This window comes from Lissotriton helveticus, chromosome 8 (genome assembly GCF_964261635.1).
Source record: "Lissotriton helveticus chromosome 8, aLisHel1.1, whole genome shotgun sequence".
Lineage (NCBI taxonomy): Eukaryota > Metazoa > Chordata > Amphibia > Caudata > Salamandridae > Lissotriton > Lissotriton helveticus.
The window spans coordinates 450,083,991-450,104,988 of NC_136069.1; the positions used below are offsets into that span (position 1 = coordinate 450,083,991).

At 47.1% G+C, this 20,998-nt stretch overlaps 1 protein-coding gene across 1 annotated transcript in view; it reads left to right on the plus strand.

Moving 5' to 3' along the window:
* LRRC63 (leucine rich repeat containing 63) overlaps nt 1–20,998 on the plus strand; it is a 382,612-nt gene that overhangs the window by 300,038 nt on the left and 61,576 nt on the right. The window contains exons 9-10 of the mRNA XM_078656022.1: nt 17,191–17,327; nt 20,223–20,306. Coding sequence (XP_078512148.1) covers nt 17,191–17,327; nt 20,223–20,306 — 221 coding nt within the window. The remainder of the gene's footprint in view (nt 1–17,190; nt 17,328–20,222; nt 20,307–20,998) is intronic.

The window sequence follows — 20,998 nt, forward strand, 5'->3', positions numbered from 1 at the left end:
AACTAGAACACCACTAAAACGTATAGTTTTTTGAGTGAATTTCAAAGGTTTTTTAAAAACTAATTCCTAACTATATAACTTCTGAAACCTATGGTTTTTTCAGTGAATATATATATATATATAGACACGCACACACACACACACACACACTTATATATTTGTGTATCTCTCAATGTTATTTTGTAGCTGGTGCTCGCATGAGAGACAGACACAGACTCCCAATCTCTCTTCTCCAAGCATAAACCGTGCACTCAAGGAACATGAATTCAAAGTAATTTATTGGAGGCTCTCCAACAATCCCGAAGAGTATCAACCAAAGAGTCTTTCTCACGGTTAGCAAGTCCGTTGTCTCTCTAATTTTGTACTCTTGCCCTTTTAGCCCATTATGATGCGTTCTAGGAGCTATGGTTTCGAGAAAGAAATACAAACATATAAATATATTTACAAATACTACTGAACAAGCTCTTATTTGTGTTTCGCAAAATTATTTGCGATCTTATGCTATGCAGCATCATTTCTTTCCCAGAACATAATATTCACACTATTCACAATATTTCAACGTCTTAAAAAGTATGATAATTCATTTTAGTAATCACAAATTAACCATAATGATTATAGACCATTGTTCATCCCAGCCTCAGTGACTAACCAAAGTTCATTTTGATGGTGGCATTCTTTTATGGTGGTATGTTAATCAGCTGTTAATTTCTTCAATTCCTTAGTGACCCTCATACATAGTAAAAACATTTTATACAGTAAAAACGTTTCTGGACTTGTAATATCTCTCATTTTTTAGGTATCGTGGCGTTTACAGCGCGAAGCGCTGTCTTGCCAGAGACCTTTTGTCAGCGACTCAGCTTTCCAGGAGACAGGACCTGGCCGCGCGCATCTCCTCTCCAAGAAAGCGATTTGAACGGGCCACGCGCACGAGAACGCGCGCTCCATTGAGCAGGCCACAATTCCCTTGCAATGCGCGCTTACAGACACAGTGAACTTTGAACGTCACTGCCTCAGCTTTCTAGGAGACAAAACCTGGCCACGCGCATCTGCCAGGATCAGAGCGGGTAGCGCGCACAACCACGCGCTCCGATTCCGTCAGGCTGGTCACAGACACACCCACACAGAGACACGCGCACACACACACAGGCACACACGCAGAGACATACACGTATGCACACACACACTAGCGCACACATACAGAGACACCCCCCCCCCCGCCGCACACACACAAGAGCGCGCATGCACACACACACACGAGCACACACACATACACCAGCGCACGGAGACACCCCCCTCCCCCGCTGCCACCCCCCACTACAACTAAGCCCCACTCACCTCATCGGCTCAACTCTGGACATCAGCCGCCACCGCGGGGCTCTCCCTCGGGCATTGGAGCCCCGCGTCACCACTGCTCCTCTGGCCGGGCACTCCGTGGGTGCGAGCTTCCAGCAGAAAATGGAAGTCCCGCCCCATGGCAGGTTTCGGCAGTGCACGCGCACGTCTATTCCTGCTTCCGACACAGCCATGCTTCTGAATGCTGCGCGCCTTGTAGGTTTCGGTTTCTTCAAGGAACTCAACCAATGCATGACAGTCCGGGCCTGCAGACACCCTGACTAGGTCCATGACGGCAGAGCACCCCCATTCTGCCCCACAGCACACTGTCGCCGTCCTCATTGCGCAGATGCCTCAGCACATGCACTTCTGACCCGGCTTGCAGATCCCAGGGTTGGCCACAATGGTATTAATGCCCACTCCCGACCCCATGCCCGAGCACTGCCGTTCGGCTCTCACCAGCTAAATGTGCACCTTCCTTCAGATCTTCCCGCGACGGGTCCGCTAACTCCGGGGCGACACTGACCCTTTGTGCGGCAGCAGAACTACAGCTCCCAGCATGCACTCGGTGCTTCCGCGTGTCCCGCCTGCTCATTGGCGAGCTCAGCTGGCAGGAGCCAGAGGGAAGGATTTGGAGAGTGGCGAAGAAACTCCACCTCCCCCCTGACACCCTCCTGCCCCCTCATGCTCTTCCCAGCACAGGCATCCCTGCCCACCCCAGGCCTGCAGACAACAAACCGGTTTCCCAGGACAACAGCACTCTGTCCTCCGTGAATGCGATCCCCGGGAGGGCTGGGGGTCCGACCGGCAGGGTGCAGGGGTGGGGGGGAGCCGGGGGTCAGTGGCAGCGGGAGGCCTGAGAGAGGCCAGTGACAGCAGGAAGGACAGGGACGGCAGACTAGACTGGAGGGCAGTGCCAGTACACAGGACAGGGAGGGGTGCCAGTGACGGCCTGCAGGACAGTGGTAGTGACATCAGACAAGACTGTAACAAAAGGCAGGGCTGAGAGGGGCGCAGATAGGACAGGACGTGAATACAGACAGGAGGGAGGACGGGGGCCAGTGACAGTGGGCATGACTGAGGGGGCAGCGACAGGACCAAAGGCGCCAAGTCGGTGCTTTAAAACCCCCCAATAATTACCCACTCATTCATTTATGCCCCGAAGCTGGATGTCTGTCCACCCCTCTGCATTTCTCCTCCATCCGACAGGGCCATCACTCAGCCCGGGTTACAGAACCACGGGAAGCCCACTCTCCCCCTCCCCGTTAATGGTCACACATGTTATTGCTTCCAAGAACGCCCCCCCCTCGCCGCCCCCATGTCTTCACTTCTGCACTACGTGCCTCACGGAGTTGTGGGTATACCCACTTCTGCCACAGGAGCTGGCAGGGCAGTAACCACTCTCCACATACACAGAATATCACCAACATGTACATTTGCCTGGCGTGCACATGGGCATGATGGCTTGCTCGAGCACCCCCGCCCTCCTCGGCGCTGCAGGCATGAGTGTTCTCTGCCTGTTGTGTGTACTGCACAGAAAGATGGGGTGTGGGTAGCGTTGGCAACGGACCACTCTCACAGTATATTTGGGGGTCCATCCCCGTTCTCTCTCTCCTGCTTGTAGCGAGACCCCCTTAATTTAAACCTTCCCGGTCTGTTCGATGTTCTAAATATTTTGTCTACTTGGCTACCATCAAACACACAATCGTCATGCTAATCAGGACTAAATTGTTATTCGGGAGTATTATTGTTAAATTGTATGTCTCGCCCCATCTACCCCAAACCTTTTGGTATTTATATGCCTAACCCATTATTTTATATCGTTTGTGTTCCACCCCGATGTTTTTATATTTTTTATTGCCTGCTGGGGGTTTCACTATGGGATCACAGTGGGCAGCCCCATTCCTAGAAGGAGATGGTGAATGGTCTTTTCTTTTTGCACGTTATTTATGGTCTTGTGGACGTGGTACAGGTAGGTTTTTTTATATTTATTTATTAGTTTTCACTTTAATATGGCGCAAACTTTACACACAGGTATCAGAGTGCTTTAAATCAGCATGCTTATAACAAGCAAGACTAGCACTCTATATTACTGCCAACTTTGCTTAGTATAAGCAACCGCTAACCATTCACAAACAATGTTTATATACCAATTGCAAATAAAAAAAATTTAAAAATGCAACGCATTGTCATTTACAATGCCAGTAACTCAAACTTTAATGCTGCGAGACCTATTGCATTGCAAATGCTTGTATTGAATATGGAGCCCGAATTCATAGTGCATTTTATTTTATAAATGTACATTTCATTCTCATCCTTATTTAACCCAAAGGAAATCTTTGTTTTTAGTCTCATGATGCATTTGGATTAAAATTGGTGGCGTTTGCCCGTTCTATCACCACTTCTATCAATTCTAATGATCATGTTGATCCCATAATACCTCATGGCTTTACTTTCACCGATGTGGTGTCTCTTATAGTGTTTTACAATTGTGTAGCTAGTATATCTGTTTTGTAATTCTCGAATGTGTTCTAAAATTCTCTTTTTTAATGAACACAAATATTCCAAGCCACACTCTCATTCTATGATGTATACCACATATAGGGATTCACAGGTAATTCTTTTTCTGATGGTTATCATCCGATTATTGTGATCCATAATAGTTTTTATGCTTTTCCCAGTTTTACAGGCTTTACATCTATTACATTTCAGAAATCCATTAATTTATTTATCTGATATATATATACAGTTTTTTCTTATGAAGCCTTGGGAAAGACAGGAGAGTGCACTCATGTACTGAATACAGTCCTTTTAATTCAATCCAAAGCACAATAATGTCAGCCTCCCCAACGCTTTTCGGTGCATTCTCCTTGCTCATGGGTATAAGCGGCAGTTCACCTTAATGGCCCAAACCTTCACACCTGTTTTTATAACATTTCCATTCCCTTAAATTAGCTTCCACAATCAGATTATCTGCGGTGCATTGTGGTTCTGGTAGTTTAAAACAATCAAATCAAAACGACTGATGGGTCATAAAACATTGTTCCTGTGGAAATATTGATAAGGTCCAGACATCCAATCACCAGCCCTACTAAAGGCTGGGAAGGCCCTCAAACACAGAATTCTACGATAGCACGTAGTGCCATTCCACGGTCATCACTGCCATAGTGCAGGCAATACAAAGATGTTTTGGAGGTGGTGCAGACTCACAGGGCATTGGGCTATGCCAGAATTGTATTTACAGTGTCTTCTCACAAAGCCCTGAGAAAGAAAGGAGAGTGCACTCATGTACTGGATACAGTCCTTTTAATGCAATCCAAAGCATAACAATGTCAGCCTCTCCAATGCGTTTCGGTGCATTCACCTTGCTCACGGTATAAGCAGCAGTTCATCATAATGACCATCACCACATGGTAATATGCGTCCTTTGGGTAATATTACAATAGGAAGTCCCTGGAGAAATCAGAGGCAGCATGCCTTTGCAAGAAGTAATTTTTAAGGGGTGACAAAACAAATGCTCAGAGTCCTTAAATCCAGAACATAAGTTGCTGTAGGACTCTCTTAGAAGTAACAGGATGGAATATATGTGCTACTCCGGTGTGCTCTCAAACACAGGCCTGATGATATTCTAAGTTATATGTTCTCTGTAATTTTAAAACACTATAACATTCTTGGTACTAAATTAGTTAATCCAACAAAAGAAGCAATGAAGTAATTTAAAAAATGCATCATATTATCATTTGAGTAAATATGTTTTTAAGTTATTTTTTAAAATTCTGTCAAAGGAGTTTGTGTGAACAAAGTTGGAGAAATAAAGCGCTCTATTCTTTGACTGCTGCACACAAAAAGTTCTTTCGCCAAGTGCGATTGCCTCCTACTCGTAGAACTCGGGAGGAGGAGCTGTTTAGAATTTGGCAGAAAGAAAAAGGGTAGCTTTACCCTGGACTACTTTGTGAACAATAAGGAAGGTTGTAAATTGATTTTTTTGTGCTGGTGGTAGCCTGCGCAACTGACAGAGAATAGGAGGGACTTGATCTCTGAAGTACCTCTTCGCAATATGGCAAGCTGATACATTTTGTACTAGTTGTAATTGTTTCATCAGTTTCTTGGGAAGGGCTACGTAACACACGTTCGCATTGACTAAATGTGACTGTTAAAAAAAGATGATCACTTGCTTATGGTAACCCAGAGAAATACATTTAATATCATATTTAAGAGCTTCAGATGTCAAAAACAAGCACTGGTGACGTTAGATATATATATAAATCAAGACATAGACAAGCATCCAAAATACTTTCAGATTTTTCACTGAGTTCATTGAAGAAAGCATAAGGCCCATGACATCTGGCCAAAAGAGGGGTTCCATTTCTGGATACAATTCTTGGTGATTACCGCTTTGGTTTTTGGGGGTTTCAGTTTTAGAAAATTTGAAGCCAACCAGGTCCAAATATAACATGGAACTTTCTGAATCTCAACAGTTGGGTTGTTGGATTTTGAAGTTTCAGATATCAGTTTGAACAAGAACTCCATTTTGTCAGCATGCTTGTAAAATTAGGCCCCTATGTGCTGTATTGATAAGGCTAGTGGGGCTATATACATATTGAACAGGAGAAATATAGTTTTGATCCTTTGGATACACCCTAGTTGACAAAAACTGGATCTCCTCAGGGTAGCAAACATCTACAACTACGACTAGAGTTCGATTTGGGTTAGTCAAAGCAGTAACCCTGTTCAGCACAAGAAGAATGTGTTGATCGGACACAGACACACATCTCCATTGCTGAAGATGAATCAAGCCAGCGCACATATGCACATCGACTAGGATGGAAAGAAGCAGCCAACTATCATGCCTTGGAGGAAGGGGAAATGGAGGGTAGAGGTGGATGCGGGATGCTGAGTCCAGAATTTGACCTTGTAAAAGGCCCCTTGGACAAGGACAATGCCACAAAAAGACTGCTGTTATTTCTGTTATTAATCACAATTAGTAAATCTGTCACCTGAGAAGGCACAGCTCATAGGAGGTCCTTGGCAAAATGGAATTATAGTCTTTCAGTTGTCCACCATCTTCTTAGCAGGAGCTTCCTACTGAGTACCAAAGAGTTTGGCTCTCACGAAAGACACATAATGCAAAATGTTTCACCACATCCTCGAGTTTACAGGTACACGTTTAAAATGGGCGTCTCCCAGAAATAGTGGCCCCATATACAACAGACAATAGACAATCAGAGGTATTATTTGAAAGGAAACCAACTTACTCCTCCATCAACACTAGCAGTGGAACAGGGTCTCACCCCCAGTGCATGACCTTGAGTACTCTTTGAGCAAATCATTTTCAGTATAGGTTGTATAGACCCCAGTCTGAAAAACAGGATCTGAGGAAGAAAAGGTATGTTTGATGGCAAGGTCAACCTTCCAGTTAGAGGAGTCAGAGAAGTTGTCTCCGAAGTCAAAGCATACTGAGGTGATCCACCAGCCAACAGAAAGCCTAGGTACATAATGAAGGGACTTCGGCATCACCCCCTTCCAGTTGATACTCTGGGCGTTTCTCCATTCTTTGTCCGGGTTATTGCAGACAGCCTTGTATACTGGCAGAAGCTTGTACCACTGTTACAGAAGTGTGCTAATAGAGCCGCCTGTACCACGTCCAGTGCAGCAAGAGGGAAGCCCAAACTTTACCGGAATGTGCTGGCGTACTGCCATCAAATCGTCTCATTGCACGTGTCTGCCCCTGGGCTCCCACATCTCCATCACTTCATTATCATCATCTTCAGTATAAGCCTACTTGAGTCTAGGCTCAGAAGCAACATGAACCTCAGCTCCAACAATATTTGCTTGTAATAAATCATGTGAAAGGGGAGTACCAGAAAAATACTATCCAGAACCAACAGGAGACAGCTCAGTAATAAATTTCCAATTAGCAGAGTGTTTTGCCCTTGCTCCATTGATAAAAGCAACAAGAATACAGGAACTATGAGGCCTAAAACCAGAGAAGGAAAAATGCAAGATTGATTCCTGTTGTCACAGCCGGAACCATTGAGAGTGCTCCAGCCAATGTCTTACTGCAAGAGCTGCCACCAAAGATCAGAGAGTACTGGTGGGACCCCACCCATATCAGTCACAATCTTATACAAAGAGCGCCAGGACACCCAAGGGTAATCGCGCGCTCTACAAGTGCAAATAACATAACATAAGTCACTGTTTAGGAACAACTGGGACAGTGACCGGACAAGCTGAGCACCCATAACACTGAGGAGCAGACAGTGCCCCTCACTAGCTGAATCACACCATCTGTTGATGCAAAGCTACTGTTGGAAGTGAGAGTCACACATGGTGGCCACCTTAAAATAGGGTACCCTTGGGGTTAAGGGTTAGTTACCCAGCATGGATGTGTGTGGCATGGGATAATCTTAGAGCAGGATGGCAGGATTTCAGGCAATAGTCAGTGGATGGGTGTGCTTGCTTTCCAGCAGGGAAGGGAGTGAGCTGGGAGAAAGGATGGGGTAAAAGAAGGTGTTGTCTATGGGGAGGGCACACACAAGCACTTGTGAGGGGTTATCGGTGTGCTGATGGTGAAGACCATGGATTTGGGGCAAATTATGTCATGGTCTCAAGGGTGGCACTCATTAGGTAGTCTGGTAATCAGGATATTACATAGTGACAGGTGTTGCTTGAAGAAACACATTTCCAAATATGCTATCTAAAGACTGATCGTCTTAGTTTTGTTGACAAACAAATTAAATATTTTTAGTATTTCAGTTCCCCCATACATTAGAGAGCACCTTTTTCCACAATAGCAAATTATGTATACTCAGGGTTATCAGATATATTGCATCTTGCATCCCTTCCATCCTTGACTCCCATTTGTCAAAATTGTGCATTCTGGGAGTGAGACTCATAGTCATATTTTCTGTTAATTTAACCTATTGGACTATCACACCTGAAAATAAGAAAGGCCACGACTGGAACCCTGATTTCTTGTGGTATTGAGTCATGTGTCAATGTACTTATAACTGAATTGTGCACCACCTCCTTATGGCTGTATGCACTGAGTTCTCTTCAGACCACCCAGTCCTTAAAGTTGTGGCATGCCACTACTATAAGCTTGATCGTACCTTCGCTGAGTTACCAAGGGTAAGGTGCAAAAAATGCTTTGAACCTCAGCTTTCCATGTGCTGTAGTCATTTAAACACCCTCAAAATATACCCTGAGTCAAAGGTGGTCTTATGACGGCCTCGGTTTCCGCAGGCAGAAACTGCTGAGGGCCTGCAGCGGTGCCTGACAGGGGAGCAGCACTGACCCCCTGGACCTTATTGAAGCCCAGGGCACGGAACCGGTGCCTGGACAACACAGTGGAACGGCCTTGCTATGGAGACAGCCCTGCCCCAAGAGGTCTCCAAATTTCACCTGCCTGTGCAGATGCACACCGAAAGTGACCTGGCTGGGTGACGGGATGCCAGTGAGGTCCTGTGAGAAGGAGTCCAGCGATCAGGGAGGAGCTGGGACGGGACGCCGTGGTGCCCTGCTTTTCGAAGGATCCCCTGCATGGAGGCTGTGCAAGGGCCCGGCTGGCCTGCCCCTGATGAGAGAGCCGTACTGTTTGCCCCATGTTGTGGAGTGTCTAAAATGAGGCACATGATGGTGCACAGCCCCAGTGTGCGGGAGTTGCTCCTGGAGCTGCCTGGATCACTCGAGCACTGACATACCCACTACACCTTCTACCCCCTGCTGTGGGGATACGTCCTGGAGGATATACTTGCAGCATCTTCGAGAGGGCCTGGGGTGAGGGGCCCACATTTTGGAGGCCTCGGGCGGCGACAAACCCTTTTGATACCGCCAGGACAGTCACGGTAGGAGGAGGCGGACATTGTGACCTCCATATGGCACTGTGGCCTGGGGCCCTGGAGGCGGCTGACCGCTTTACGAAGCAGTGCTGGGGGAGCGGGTGCCCTAAAAGTCTACCGGAGCCACAGTGGGAGTGCAGCATCTCTTTCGGAAGCCTGAGGTGACTGAGCTATATGGGTGCAAGAAGTGTCGGCAAGAGATATTTCCTTCTCTGCTGTCTACCCCTCAGGAGCCAGGGGGTGAGACCCCTGGGTGCATACAATAAGTAGGGGCCCCTGACGGATAATGGACCCTCACGGCACCCTCACCTGCACCACAAGAACACCACTTGAGGGACTGAAACCTACATACCACACCACACCTACACCTGTAGGGTGATGTTTCGCCCTGAGCTGGTGGATATTCTGTGGACCTCTCTGCTACATGATGCCCTATACTAAGTCTTTGACCTGTGGGACCACTCTGTTGCCCATCTGAGAGACCAATGGGATTGGAAGGCGGGGCAAACATTCTGCCCCTGGTGTCTCAGTGAGGACTCGTGGAGTTGCACTGACCTTTTGGGGTGCCCGGCCCGCCTCTGGATTGCAGATGGGTAAAAAAAGAACCAAACAAGTGAGGGCCCTCTCGAGGCCCAGGGCCTCTCTTATGGTGCTGTAACTGTGGGTGGTGATGCCCATCCTCTTTTGGATCCCACACAGCTCCATCTGGACAAGATCCTAGTGGCTATAACTAATACTGAGGCCACCCTTCAACAGGACATAGGTTCAGTGTCCGTGAGCCTTGGCCTATTGTGGACGGAACACCTTCAATTGGCAGATTGAGGCAGGGGGGTTAACACCACCATCAAGAAACAGATACCTGAATGTACGACACTTACAAGCCAAATGTCTGAACTGAGAGACAGCGTTCAGCTTCTTGACGATGTGCTGAGAATTCAGAAAGTCGCAACAGACGCAACGATGTGGTTGGCCTCTTGGAGGGTGCTGAAATCGGTGACATGCTGCGAACAGAGGTAGCCCTGGGCCTGCTGACTTCCTTTTTTACATTGGAATGGGCCCACCAGGCCCAGTCTTGACTGCCGCTCCCAGGCAGGCCCCCAGACAGGCGGTGGCCAGGTTGCTGCACTGCAGTGACCAAGATATCATACTGCAGAGGGCACGTTCGGGGGCTCCTTTGCCGTGGACAATGGTAGGGTTTCCATATTTTCGGATTTTACAGCAGTGTTGCTAGCCAGAAGGTTCTCTTTTTGAGAGGATAAGAAGGCCCTCCGTGACAATGATATACAGCACTCCCTCATGTTCCCCTCCAAGCTCCAGATAGCTTTTGATGGCTCTACATATTTTGTAAGGATCAAGAGTCGGCCTGGGCTTGGCTACAGGCCTTCAAGGTGGGAATTGTCCTCCCGGCGGCGCGCTCGAGATCATTGTCACCCAGTCAGAGGGTGCCCACGTAGGGCTGTGTATGGTGGCCCCAGGAGCAGACCGTCTCCCTCGCGGACCGAACTGGAACAAGCAGCAGCGATGAAGGCGGTGGCGGAATTTGGGCCGGCACACAGGAAGACCTCAGGAGTGGACTCCTCTGAATATAAATGAGTGAGGTCTGATTCAGTGTCCTCACATGGAGATGAGACTGGACCCCTGTGGTAACACTCAGACAGCAGACGACCTGGTTTGATATTTTTTGTTATGTGTAGCTCTGCTGATGCAAAAACGGGAGGTGACTGGGTTAAAGGGAGGGGGAAGGGGTTGGGTCTAAGGCACATACCCTCTTATGTTCCTTGAATGCACCACATTGTGGGTGATGCAGATTGGTAGCCGGGAGAACTTAGGTTTGCTAAACATGTGTTGGGCTGGTACTGCATGATGTTGGAACACCCCTCTTAACCTGCCCCTCAGAGAGAGGCCCTTATAGGCTCACTGGGGGAGGTATTCACTAAGACTATATTTGTATTGATCAGTTTGGACAGCCAGCTGTTGCTGAGCTGCACTTTGGTTGGGGAGTTATCGTTGGGGGTCTTTAATGCCTCCCTTTTCCCCTTTTCTTTTTGTTGGCACAAGGAACACACAGCCTGCTATTGGGCTGAAGGGATTGAGCAGGGGGGACCCAGGGGATGATGGAAGGTATGGCGCTCCTTGGTCTTACATATCTAACCCCAGCCAGGCATTGATGTTTATGTTATGGAATATCAGGGGGATGGGATCGGCCTCCAAGAGACATGATATCCATACGTATCTCAGCCGGAGGGAGTACTAGTGGCCATGCTCCAGGAGACACACTTAGGGGCCCATTAGGATGGCGATGGACTTCAGTCCGCCCACCATCCTTGCGGTGCTGGGACCAGCCGCCATATGTGTGGTGGTCCCACACCTCTGATTAGGATGCGACTGCCACCCTGGTGGTCTCATTCTGCAGATTTGACATTGCGGCGGGTGTTGCTGTAAGCAGCACCCACTTCAATGCCAAATTGACATGTTGTGCACACCCATGCACAACGTGGCAGATACCGTGCGGTGCCTGCCACCTTGTGCATGGGAATGCAGGGGGGTACCATGGGTACCCCCCAAGTGCACCCCCCACTCCCCCTGGGGGCCCACAATGGGCCACCAAAGCACATCTCTGCCAACCTTTCCGTGGCGGAGGCCTTTTCAACCAGGCATCATAATATGGATGGCGTTGCGTTCCAGACACCACACCATATTATGCCCCAGCTCCGCCTGGCTAGCTATCCTAACGATTGCGGACCAGCGGAAAAGCAGCCGACGGACTTTCCGTCTGCTGCGATACCCCGCCATCCTAATGACCCCCTTAGTTGTGGCTGAGATAGATAGATCGATTGAAACGTAGATGGCGGGGCCAACTTTATGCCACTTCTTACTCCGCATACCATAGGGGGTCTTTGATAAGGATAAGGGCTGGGACACAACATTTAGGTCACCCGCTCAATTATAGACAGGAAAGGCAGATATGTCCTCCTGGAGGGCACTTTGTTTGGGAAAGAAATTACAATGGGGAGCATGCATACCCCGAATCAGGACCAGATTACCTTCTTTCACTCCCTTTCCACTCACATAGCTGGCCTGCCACTTGATAGCCTACTGCTGGGGGGTGACTTTAATTGTGTTCTAGATGTACAACTTGACAGCTCACCTCCCCCGCTTATAGGGATAACAGCGGGTAAGCTGGCAGAGGGACTGAGAGACTGGGTGAGACACTGGGGGTTGGTGGCTATCTGGAAGACACAACACGGGGAAGAACATGACTTCTCATATTTGTCTCATTTCCATTGCCTACACACTCAAATAGATCGTTTTGTGTGCCCCCCAAGACTTACCGAAAATATTGTCCACTCTGAAGATTTAGGACCCACTTTATCTGAAAACAGCCCTGTTTAGTTGGGGTTTACACCAATGGGGGAGCGCCCACCTGCCCCTACATGGTGGCCCAACCCGGCCTCTCTGGAGGACGCATGCTATCGTAATTCCTTGGCGGAGGCGATCTCAGACTACTTCACTAATAACCAGGGTTCCGCATTATCAAGTGTAATACAATGTTAGGCATTTCAGGTCGTGAAGCAGAGCCATTGGCCAAAAAGCTGGTACTCAGAAGGAGTTGAATAAGGAATTCCGGATCCTGGAGGACAGATTGCATACGCAGAATACAGCCCTTGGTACCCGGCCAGAAATACTGGATGAGGTTCAGGAGACAATAGAACAATTCAATGCTACCCAAGAGAAGGGAGCGCAATCCCTATTATAAGCGATATATCACTAGGGCACATGACGCGGAAGGGAAGTCAGGCTGATTATTGCCATGGCTTATTAGGCCGGAATCTCGGGGGTCCCCTATCACACACATCCGGCGAGGGGAGGGTCAGCTCTTGTACTCTCCCACCTCCATTAATAGGGAGCTCTTCACTTATTGTGAAGGTTTGTGCTCCTGTACCTCTCTCGTGGAGGCTCGGTCTGTCTTTTTGGCAACTATACCACTGAATAGATTACCTGAAAAACACCGCAAGGACTTGGGAGGCCCCATAACTGTCCAGGAGATCTGAGCGGCTATCAAATGATCTGCGAGAGACAAAACACCGGGCCCTGATGGCCTCCCGACCGAGTTCTATGCCACCTATGCCGGGACCTTAACCCAGCAACTTGAAAAGTAATACGCAGAGTCTTGGCAGCTTGGTACCCTCCCACTATCCATGCAGTGGTTATTTCCCTGCCCAAGACTAAGACACAAGGAGCATGGGTCACTGAGTTCCGCCCCCTCGCTATGTTGAACCTACACTTCAAGCTCCTTAGTAAGGAGTTGGCTCTCTGATTACTCCCATACCTGTGGACATTAGTACATACAAACCAGAGTGGATAGATTCCCACCTGTAACACTTCCCACAATATTAGGTGACTTTATCATGTGATGGATCACCCTGAAGTCCTCACAAACCAGTACGAACTACTGATGTCAGTGGACCTCGAAAAAGGGTTCAACACAGTGCAATGGGATTTTTTTATTCTGTGTGATGACACAGATGGGTCTGGGAGAGAATTGGGTCAAGAGGGTTGAAGTGCTATACACTGCCCCGACGGGCAGAGTCAAGACTGATGCCACGCTCTCCCACAATATCGGGTATGTACGGGTACGAGGCAGGGATGCCCGCTGTCCCCACTGCTGTTTGCCCTGACTCTGGAGCCTCTTGTGTAACTTTTCAGACAGGAGCGTCGGTGCAGCGATGTGATGGCTGAGAGTCGAGAAATTAAAATTTCTCTCTACGCAGATGACATACTCCTTTGCCTGTGGGATGGCACCTCTGGCATTACCAGAGCCTTAGAGCTCCTGCGGAATTTTTAAATGGTGTCCGCCTCTGGGTTAATAGGACCAAGATCCACATATTTCCTGTTTCTCCCAGGGCGAAGAGACCACCGGGTCTTCCTGCGGACCTGACGCTGTCACCCACCTCTTTTAGATATCTGGCGATCCATATATTTCACACATTGGAGGAGCTCTGAGACAGCAATTTGGGGACGGCTCTCTTCTCCCTGAGTGCCGGCCTCATGGTTCAAACAACTGGACACCTTGTTACGAGACCTGATATGGCATGGGAGCCAACATAGGGTGTTCCTGGCTATCCTTCTGCAACCTCCCGATGAAGGGGGCTTAGGTGCCCCGGACTTCAATCTTTATTTCCTGACATCCCAGTTCCAGTGGATTACACTTTGGTTGGATGGGGCTAACCAAGAGGAACTGGAGATAAGTGGGCTGTTGGCACACTTGGAAACTCCACTTGCTAAACTGCTTTGCCCATCAACAACTGTCCAACGCCCAGGCGTACTGTTGGCAGCACTCAAATGCTGGAGCAGATGCATCTGAAAAGCCTTGGAGACTCAACTGTATGCGCCGGCTCTGCCCTTGGTGTGACTTCCTCATGGCAAACCCCTTTCCTATTTTACTGCTGGGCAATTATCAGCCTAGACAGAAGCTGGGTTGGTTACGATCGGGGACTACCATCAACGGGGCACTTTGCTTCCACTGGATGGCCTGATTGAATATTATAATTTGCAGTCGGGCCAGCTCCTTACATATGAGGCATTGACACAAGTATTACAGGACCTGTGGGACGGAGACCGGGAGGAGCCTGTGACTTATATTGTCCTGCACTTATTGGTCTCGATGGGCACAGCTAGACCCCATGGTGACTTGGTTTTACCAATTCCTCTTGGGTATGTTCTGCTGTCCCTTCACTACATTGCAAAATAGATGGGATTGGATCCTGCAGCGTGAGCTAACGGTCCCTGGGTGGCAGAGGATATTAGCCTCCCCAAAAAATCTCTTTGAGCATGAGGATGAAGTACCTTTGATTCAATCATGTACCCATGACATGCATGACATCGCTTAGAATCCAAGTGGTTTATGGTGGTGACCTCTGCCCTAGATGCGAACACTTAGATGCTGACTTTGCTCATATGGGATTGTGTTGCCCCAGATTTCAACCCTATTGGGAAGAGGTCTTTCTGCCCTAGACTCCACGGTGTGGCGCTCCACCACCCCTGTTCCCTGGATGCTTGTATTCTGGGATTCTTTCCACAACCAGCCTCAAGTGAAGTTGGCACAAGGTTTATGGACCTAGCCCTAGTGTTAGCAAGATGATGTATAGCTATGACCTGGAAATTGGCAGTAGGACCAAGATTCCAGGCCTGGAGGGCACACGTAACCCAGTGGGCAAGAGCTGAAGAAAAGTTGTTGGTCCTGCAAATCCAATCAATCAATCAAGGTGTTTGTTAAGCGCGAATACTCACCCGTAAGGGTCTCATGGCGCTGGGGGGTTTGCAGGTTTCAGTCCATCGAGGAGGGGGTCTGTCGAAGAGCCAGGTTTTGAGGTTTTTTGTGAAGATAGGGAGCGATGTTGTCTGTCTGAGGTGGAGTGGAAGGTCGTTGCAGGATCTGGCCGCGAGGAAGGAGAAGGAGCAGCCTCCCGATCTGTTCTTTCTGGTGCGGGGGATTGCGGCGTAGGAGAGCTGGGCTGATCGTAGGGTCCTTTGGGGTGCGTGGAATTTGAGTCAGCTGTTCCGGTATGCAGGTCCAGTGTCATGGAGGCCGGGCCTTGTGAGCGTGGGTGAGCATCTTGAAGGTGACTCTAGCTTCAATGGGGAGCCAGTGGAGTGTGCACAGGTGCTGGGAGATGTGGCAGTGTTTTGGAAGGTTGAGGACCAGTCTTGCAACAGCGTTTTGGATGTTCTGTAGCTTGCGGGTGAGGTTTTTGTTTATTCCGGCATAGAGTGCGTAGCTGTAGTCGAGTCTGCTTGTGACCAGGGCGTGAGTGATGGTCTTTCTGTGTTCAAGGGGGATCCTTTTGAAGGTCTTACGTAGGAGGTGGAGAGTGTGGAAGCAGGAGGACGAGACATAGGTCCATTTTGAGCTCTGAGTCCATGATGAATCCCAGGTTGCATGCGTACTCTGCAGGGGTGGGCGGGCTTCCAGGGCGGAGGGCAACCAGTTGTCGTTCCAAGCTTCGGGGTTTGGGCTCATGATGAGTACTTCCGTTTTGTTGGTGTTTAGTTGTGGGCAGCTGTCTTTCATCCATTTGGCGACGGCTTCCATGCCTTCTCGAAAGTTGTGTCTGGTGGTGTTGGGTTCGTTGGGAAGAGGCTAGAGGGGTGAGGATCCACCCAATAGCGGATCTATGGACTGAAGTCTTAGTGACATGGGAACATCTGGAGAATGACCCCGGGGATGACCTGGAGATGAGTGATGACACACCTGGGGAGGAAGAAGCGGGGTACCGGGGTACCAGGTTAACCAGATAGCTGACAGATGAGTAGAGGGGCATGCATGGTACCTTAGCCCTGGGGTTGTGCCCGAAAGTTTCGAATGGAGGACTTTAGGCCCCCCCCGCCAAACAGGCGAGATGGGTGAGTACGGTCCTGGTCAGAGAGGGCACATGTCCTGAAGCTGTGAGTAAACCACCTGGAAATGGGCATCTGACTGACCCACCACCTATATTCCAGGTGATGAAAGGTCGCCACCCACGGGATTTGGAGGAGGGTGGCACGATGTTGACCATGTCCCTTTTTGTGCATGTTTCCCAGTTTCCTTGTATTTTTAGTTTTCAATGTTTTCCTAATGTTTATTAGAGCATTGGCTCGTTTTTTCCCCTCGAATGTCATATTTTCTTTTCTATTGTATTGCTACCCTTCGTAAAAGCAAGTGGAGATCTCCTGTGATCAGCACTTGTGTTGTCCTGTGGTAATATCTAGACATGAACGAACTAGAGTGTTATCCACTGAGAACAAGTTTAACTTGCGTTTTAAATCTGTTACCTCATGGCGCATTGCTCTAATTGTAAAAAGGTAAAATGCCAATGAATAGAACTGTAAAAAAAAAAATATATATATATATATATATATCTCCTGGGTGACTGCTGGGTTCTGTTACTATCTTTTCACTGGTGACAGTTGAAGAATCGCTTTGCCTGTGACAGTTTTATCCCTGCACTGCTGAGATTCGTTTTGTTTTATGTTCTAGATCTATGATCTCGAAAATCTCGAAGCACTGAAGCTAAGAAACAACCCCATCAGAGAGATCCCGCGGGACGTGCATCGGCTCAGGAAGCTCAAGTACCTGGTCTTGTCCTTTTGCTTGCTGACATCTCTTCCGCCAGGGTACGGCTGCATGTTTCTTTTTCCTAGTCGGATTTATAGCTTCAAACAACACTCTTGTATTTGCCTTCTTCAATTTTGCCGATCTGTACGAAAGACACTCTCAACTATTTATTCATAAATGTTCTATAATTTACCTGCGAAGTTATTTCGCAGGTGACATCTGTTTTATGAGACTTTTTCAGTGCAAGAAATGGGGAGAACTTGCTCAGCTGTGCCAGTTGTGTATTTGTCATTTCATACACAAGCTGCTGCCTAGCACTTTCGTGTGTAGTTACAAAATTCGTCCAACATCTATCTTCTTTTAATCATGGCTACTTTTAAGCAGATGAATAATATAGCAGGTTTGGTTGTGTGAGAGGGCCCCAAAGGTGTGAAAATAATTGCAAACAAGTAGAGACAAATCAAATGGGTATGTTTGTGCATGCGCACACACAGCTCCGTTCATGGAGGAGAGGACAGCTGGTAAATTTAGGACGTTCAAGTGTTTGTGGAAACCCTCAGCTGATACACAATGACACAGAACAGAATTATGGAGCTATACATGGCATTCCTAAGACTAGTTTTGGGTTTACACAAAACAATGCTATATTTTCTGCACATCCCTAACAATTTGAACATGGACAAAGAACAAATGTGCAAAAACCACCTAAGAGGCAGATGTACTTTGATAATAGTTTGCGATTACCAAAAGGCGTTTTTTGCGATTCCCAGTGGGCCGTGAAGAGACCCTCTCCATTAATATTTATGAGGTAAGTCTCTGTTTGCGACCCATTGGGAATCGCAAAAATCATAGGGATGGTGGCCTGCTGGGGTCAGCAGACCACCATGCCTGTGATTGATTTTCTATAAAGCATTTTTTTAATGCCTCCTGTTTTCCTTAGAAGAAAACAACATGAGTTTCAAAAACAAAAGTGAAATGCATTTCGGTCGCAAAACATTCACACATACCAATGCAATTCAGTATTAGAAAGGGACAAGTTAAACACGCCCCTTACTAATATCAAATCGCAAACCCAATTTTCGATTCAGTAATAGGTTACCGAATCGCACATTGGGCCCCTTCTACATTGAAAAATTCATTTTTTTGTTCACAAACGACTCAAATTGGGCCTTTGTACATTGAAAAATGCCTTTTTTCATTTGCAAATGGCCCGACTCTGTGAATCGGGCCAATTGTGATTAAAACAAAGTTTTGTACATCTGGTCCCAATTGGGACTTAGCCCCTAAAACAGAATTAGCACTAAGCTTTTAGTCAAGGTCTTTGTTCATTGGTAAACCTACTTCTGATTATCTGGTTGAAGCTACAGACAGGTGTGGAGACAAGGTAGAATTTCATACACCATAGTATTAAATCTAAACATGGTGTCGCTTAGATAACAAATTGCTGAATCCTGCATTCTTTGGATCCCACATCCAGAGGATACTCTGAGCTACTTGCATGCGTCCTGTGCTTCTGATTTAAAAAGGCAGAAAGCCATCCTTCAGGAGATAGTCATGGATGACCATATATATTTTTTAATTCAATTTACAGTGCATACCTGTAATTAATTGGTGCCATTACTTGAGACCTGGATTGAGACTCTGGTGACGAAGAGAATTTCCCTGCCACTGACTACATCCTCTGAGTCGTGCTTTGCCTCATATCCTCATTTCTATATGAATTTGCATGTAGGTAGCATTGTGCAGTCAGCTACTGTTCTTAGTCATTGATACCATAATTAGATTTTCAGTCAATAGTAGCAGCTCATGCCGTATACATGTTAGACTTTGGAATGATTGGTCAACCTAAATACACCCCGATCATCTATATGCATCTTCCATTCTAAAGTCAGACTCACTATATGTTTCCGGGTCCGTAGCATTTACATTGACTTGCGCATTCTTCTTAGATTGAGGTCAAAACAGGCAGCGGCTCCTCCACTAAAGTGGAGGAGAGTTGTCCCACTGTTTTCTCGCAGTGCGAGAAGTAGAAAGATAAAATGGTCAAACTACCATTTTATGTTTCTGCTTCTCGCACTGCGAGAAAGCAGAAGTGTTTGGTTTGGGGCAGGCGGCTGGGCGGGGCTGGTCTAGGGCAGGGGAGGAGTGGCTTGCCCACTGCTGAGGGGGCTTACTGTTTGGTCGGCCCTCTTGGGCCGACCAAACCATACATGCTGCCTTTTCTCCATGTTGGCTGCATGCAGCCTACATGGAGAAAATAGCCTCCCCATAGGCGCCTGGCTGGTCAGCGTCCCGACCAATCACAACGTTGCCATTGCAGCGTTGTGATTGGCTTAGGGGAAGGGAAGGAGGCTGCCTGCTTTCCTGTTCCTGCCAGAGGCAGAAAAGCAGGAGAGGAACAGAGACGACGCAGGACTTGGCCGGCGAAGGTAAGTAAAACATTTTTTTTTAATTAACTCCCGCGCGACCCCTCACTCCCTCACACCTGTGAGTCCTGCCACCCGCGCGTGAAAACAGGTGGGCTCACGGTCACAGCATTTCATTTAATTACTTCTCATTTGACTGATAAGTTAAAGAATTTTGAGAGTGTCAGAGATTAAACCAGAAACTGAAGTCCCACGATTTCTGAAATAAAAAAGTCATACATAATTTCGTAGTATTGATTCTTCTTCCAGTTGCTGACAGATGATCTGACTATCCAGAAAAGTTAGAAAACGTGGTGTTTAAGTAATTTATTTATGTATCTATATTTCTGTAATGACCATGTGCTCTGGTATGCTTTGTGCCATTTTGTACTTATTAAGATTTTGCTTAATTATTTAAATATATATATAATATTCTTAATTGCATTAATTAGCTATGCAGCACCTTTAGTGCCTGGTTCATGTAATATGAAAATAAATAAATCACATACTTTTCATTACTTATATACATGATATGTTGTTTATTTCTAGACTTTTTCTGCTTACAAATCTTGAAGTCCTGGATGTCTCGTACAATGCCATTGCTTCTATCCCTAATGACATTTCCAATCTGAGGTATAATCTTTCTCAAATTTCAGAATTTCATGTTCTGTAGAATACACACTGCTTGCATTTGGAAAATGTTCCCATAAATATACAAACTGAATGTATCAATGTAGTTAATTCTACTTTAGTAAGATGGTCCCCAAAGTGAATCTCTTGCATGTTTTTGTGAATTGATCAACACTATTGGCTCTACATCACATATTCCAGCATAGACATGTTTGACCATATTGTATAACATAATAGCCTAATGCTGAGGGATAAAGGTTGCATAAGGCTCTCTTCTCAAGTTATAGGCCCAAACTCCAGGTGAAGGCCTATAACTAGGAAGCGGGCCTTTAACAACCAGTAAAACCCAAGGCATAAGGGCTATAATGGTTTTAGAATATTCGACCCAATGATTGTAGAATGTTCTAAAATAAGCAGGGTGAAACAGAAAGACGGTTATTGGAATGATGGAGCAGAATAAATGTATTGCCGTTATTAACCCCAAGCCACTTGATTGTCTTCTGGGAAGTGCTAAACATTTAAATATTCGAATATAACCTTACGGCCCGCAGAAGACCATTAAAGGCACGCTTCATTATTATTAGCCCTAGACGAAGTTAATAGCATGCTTCCCATCACCTCATACAGCCTCCATTAGTGTTGTGCACCCTGAACTGTTTTTGCAATTAAGGCATGCCCATAGAACTTGTTATATT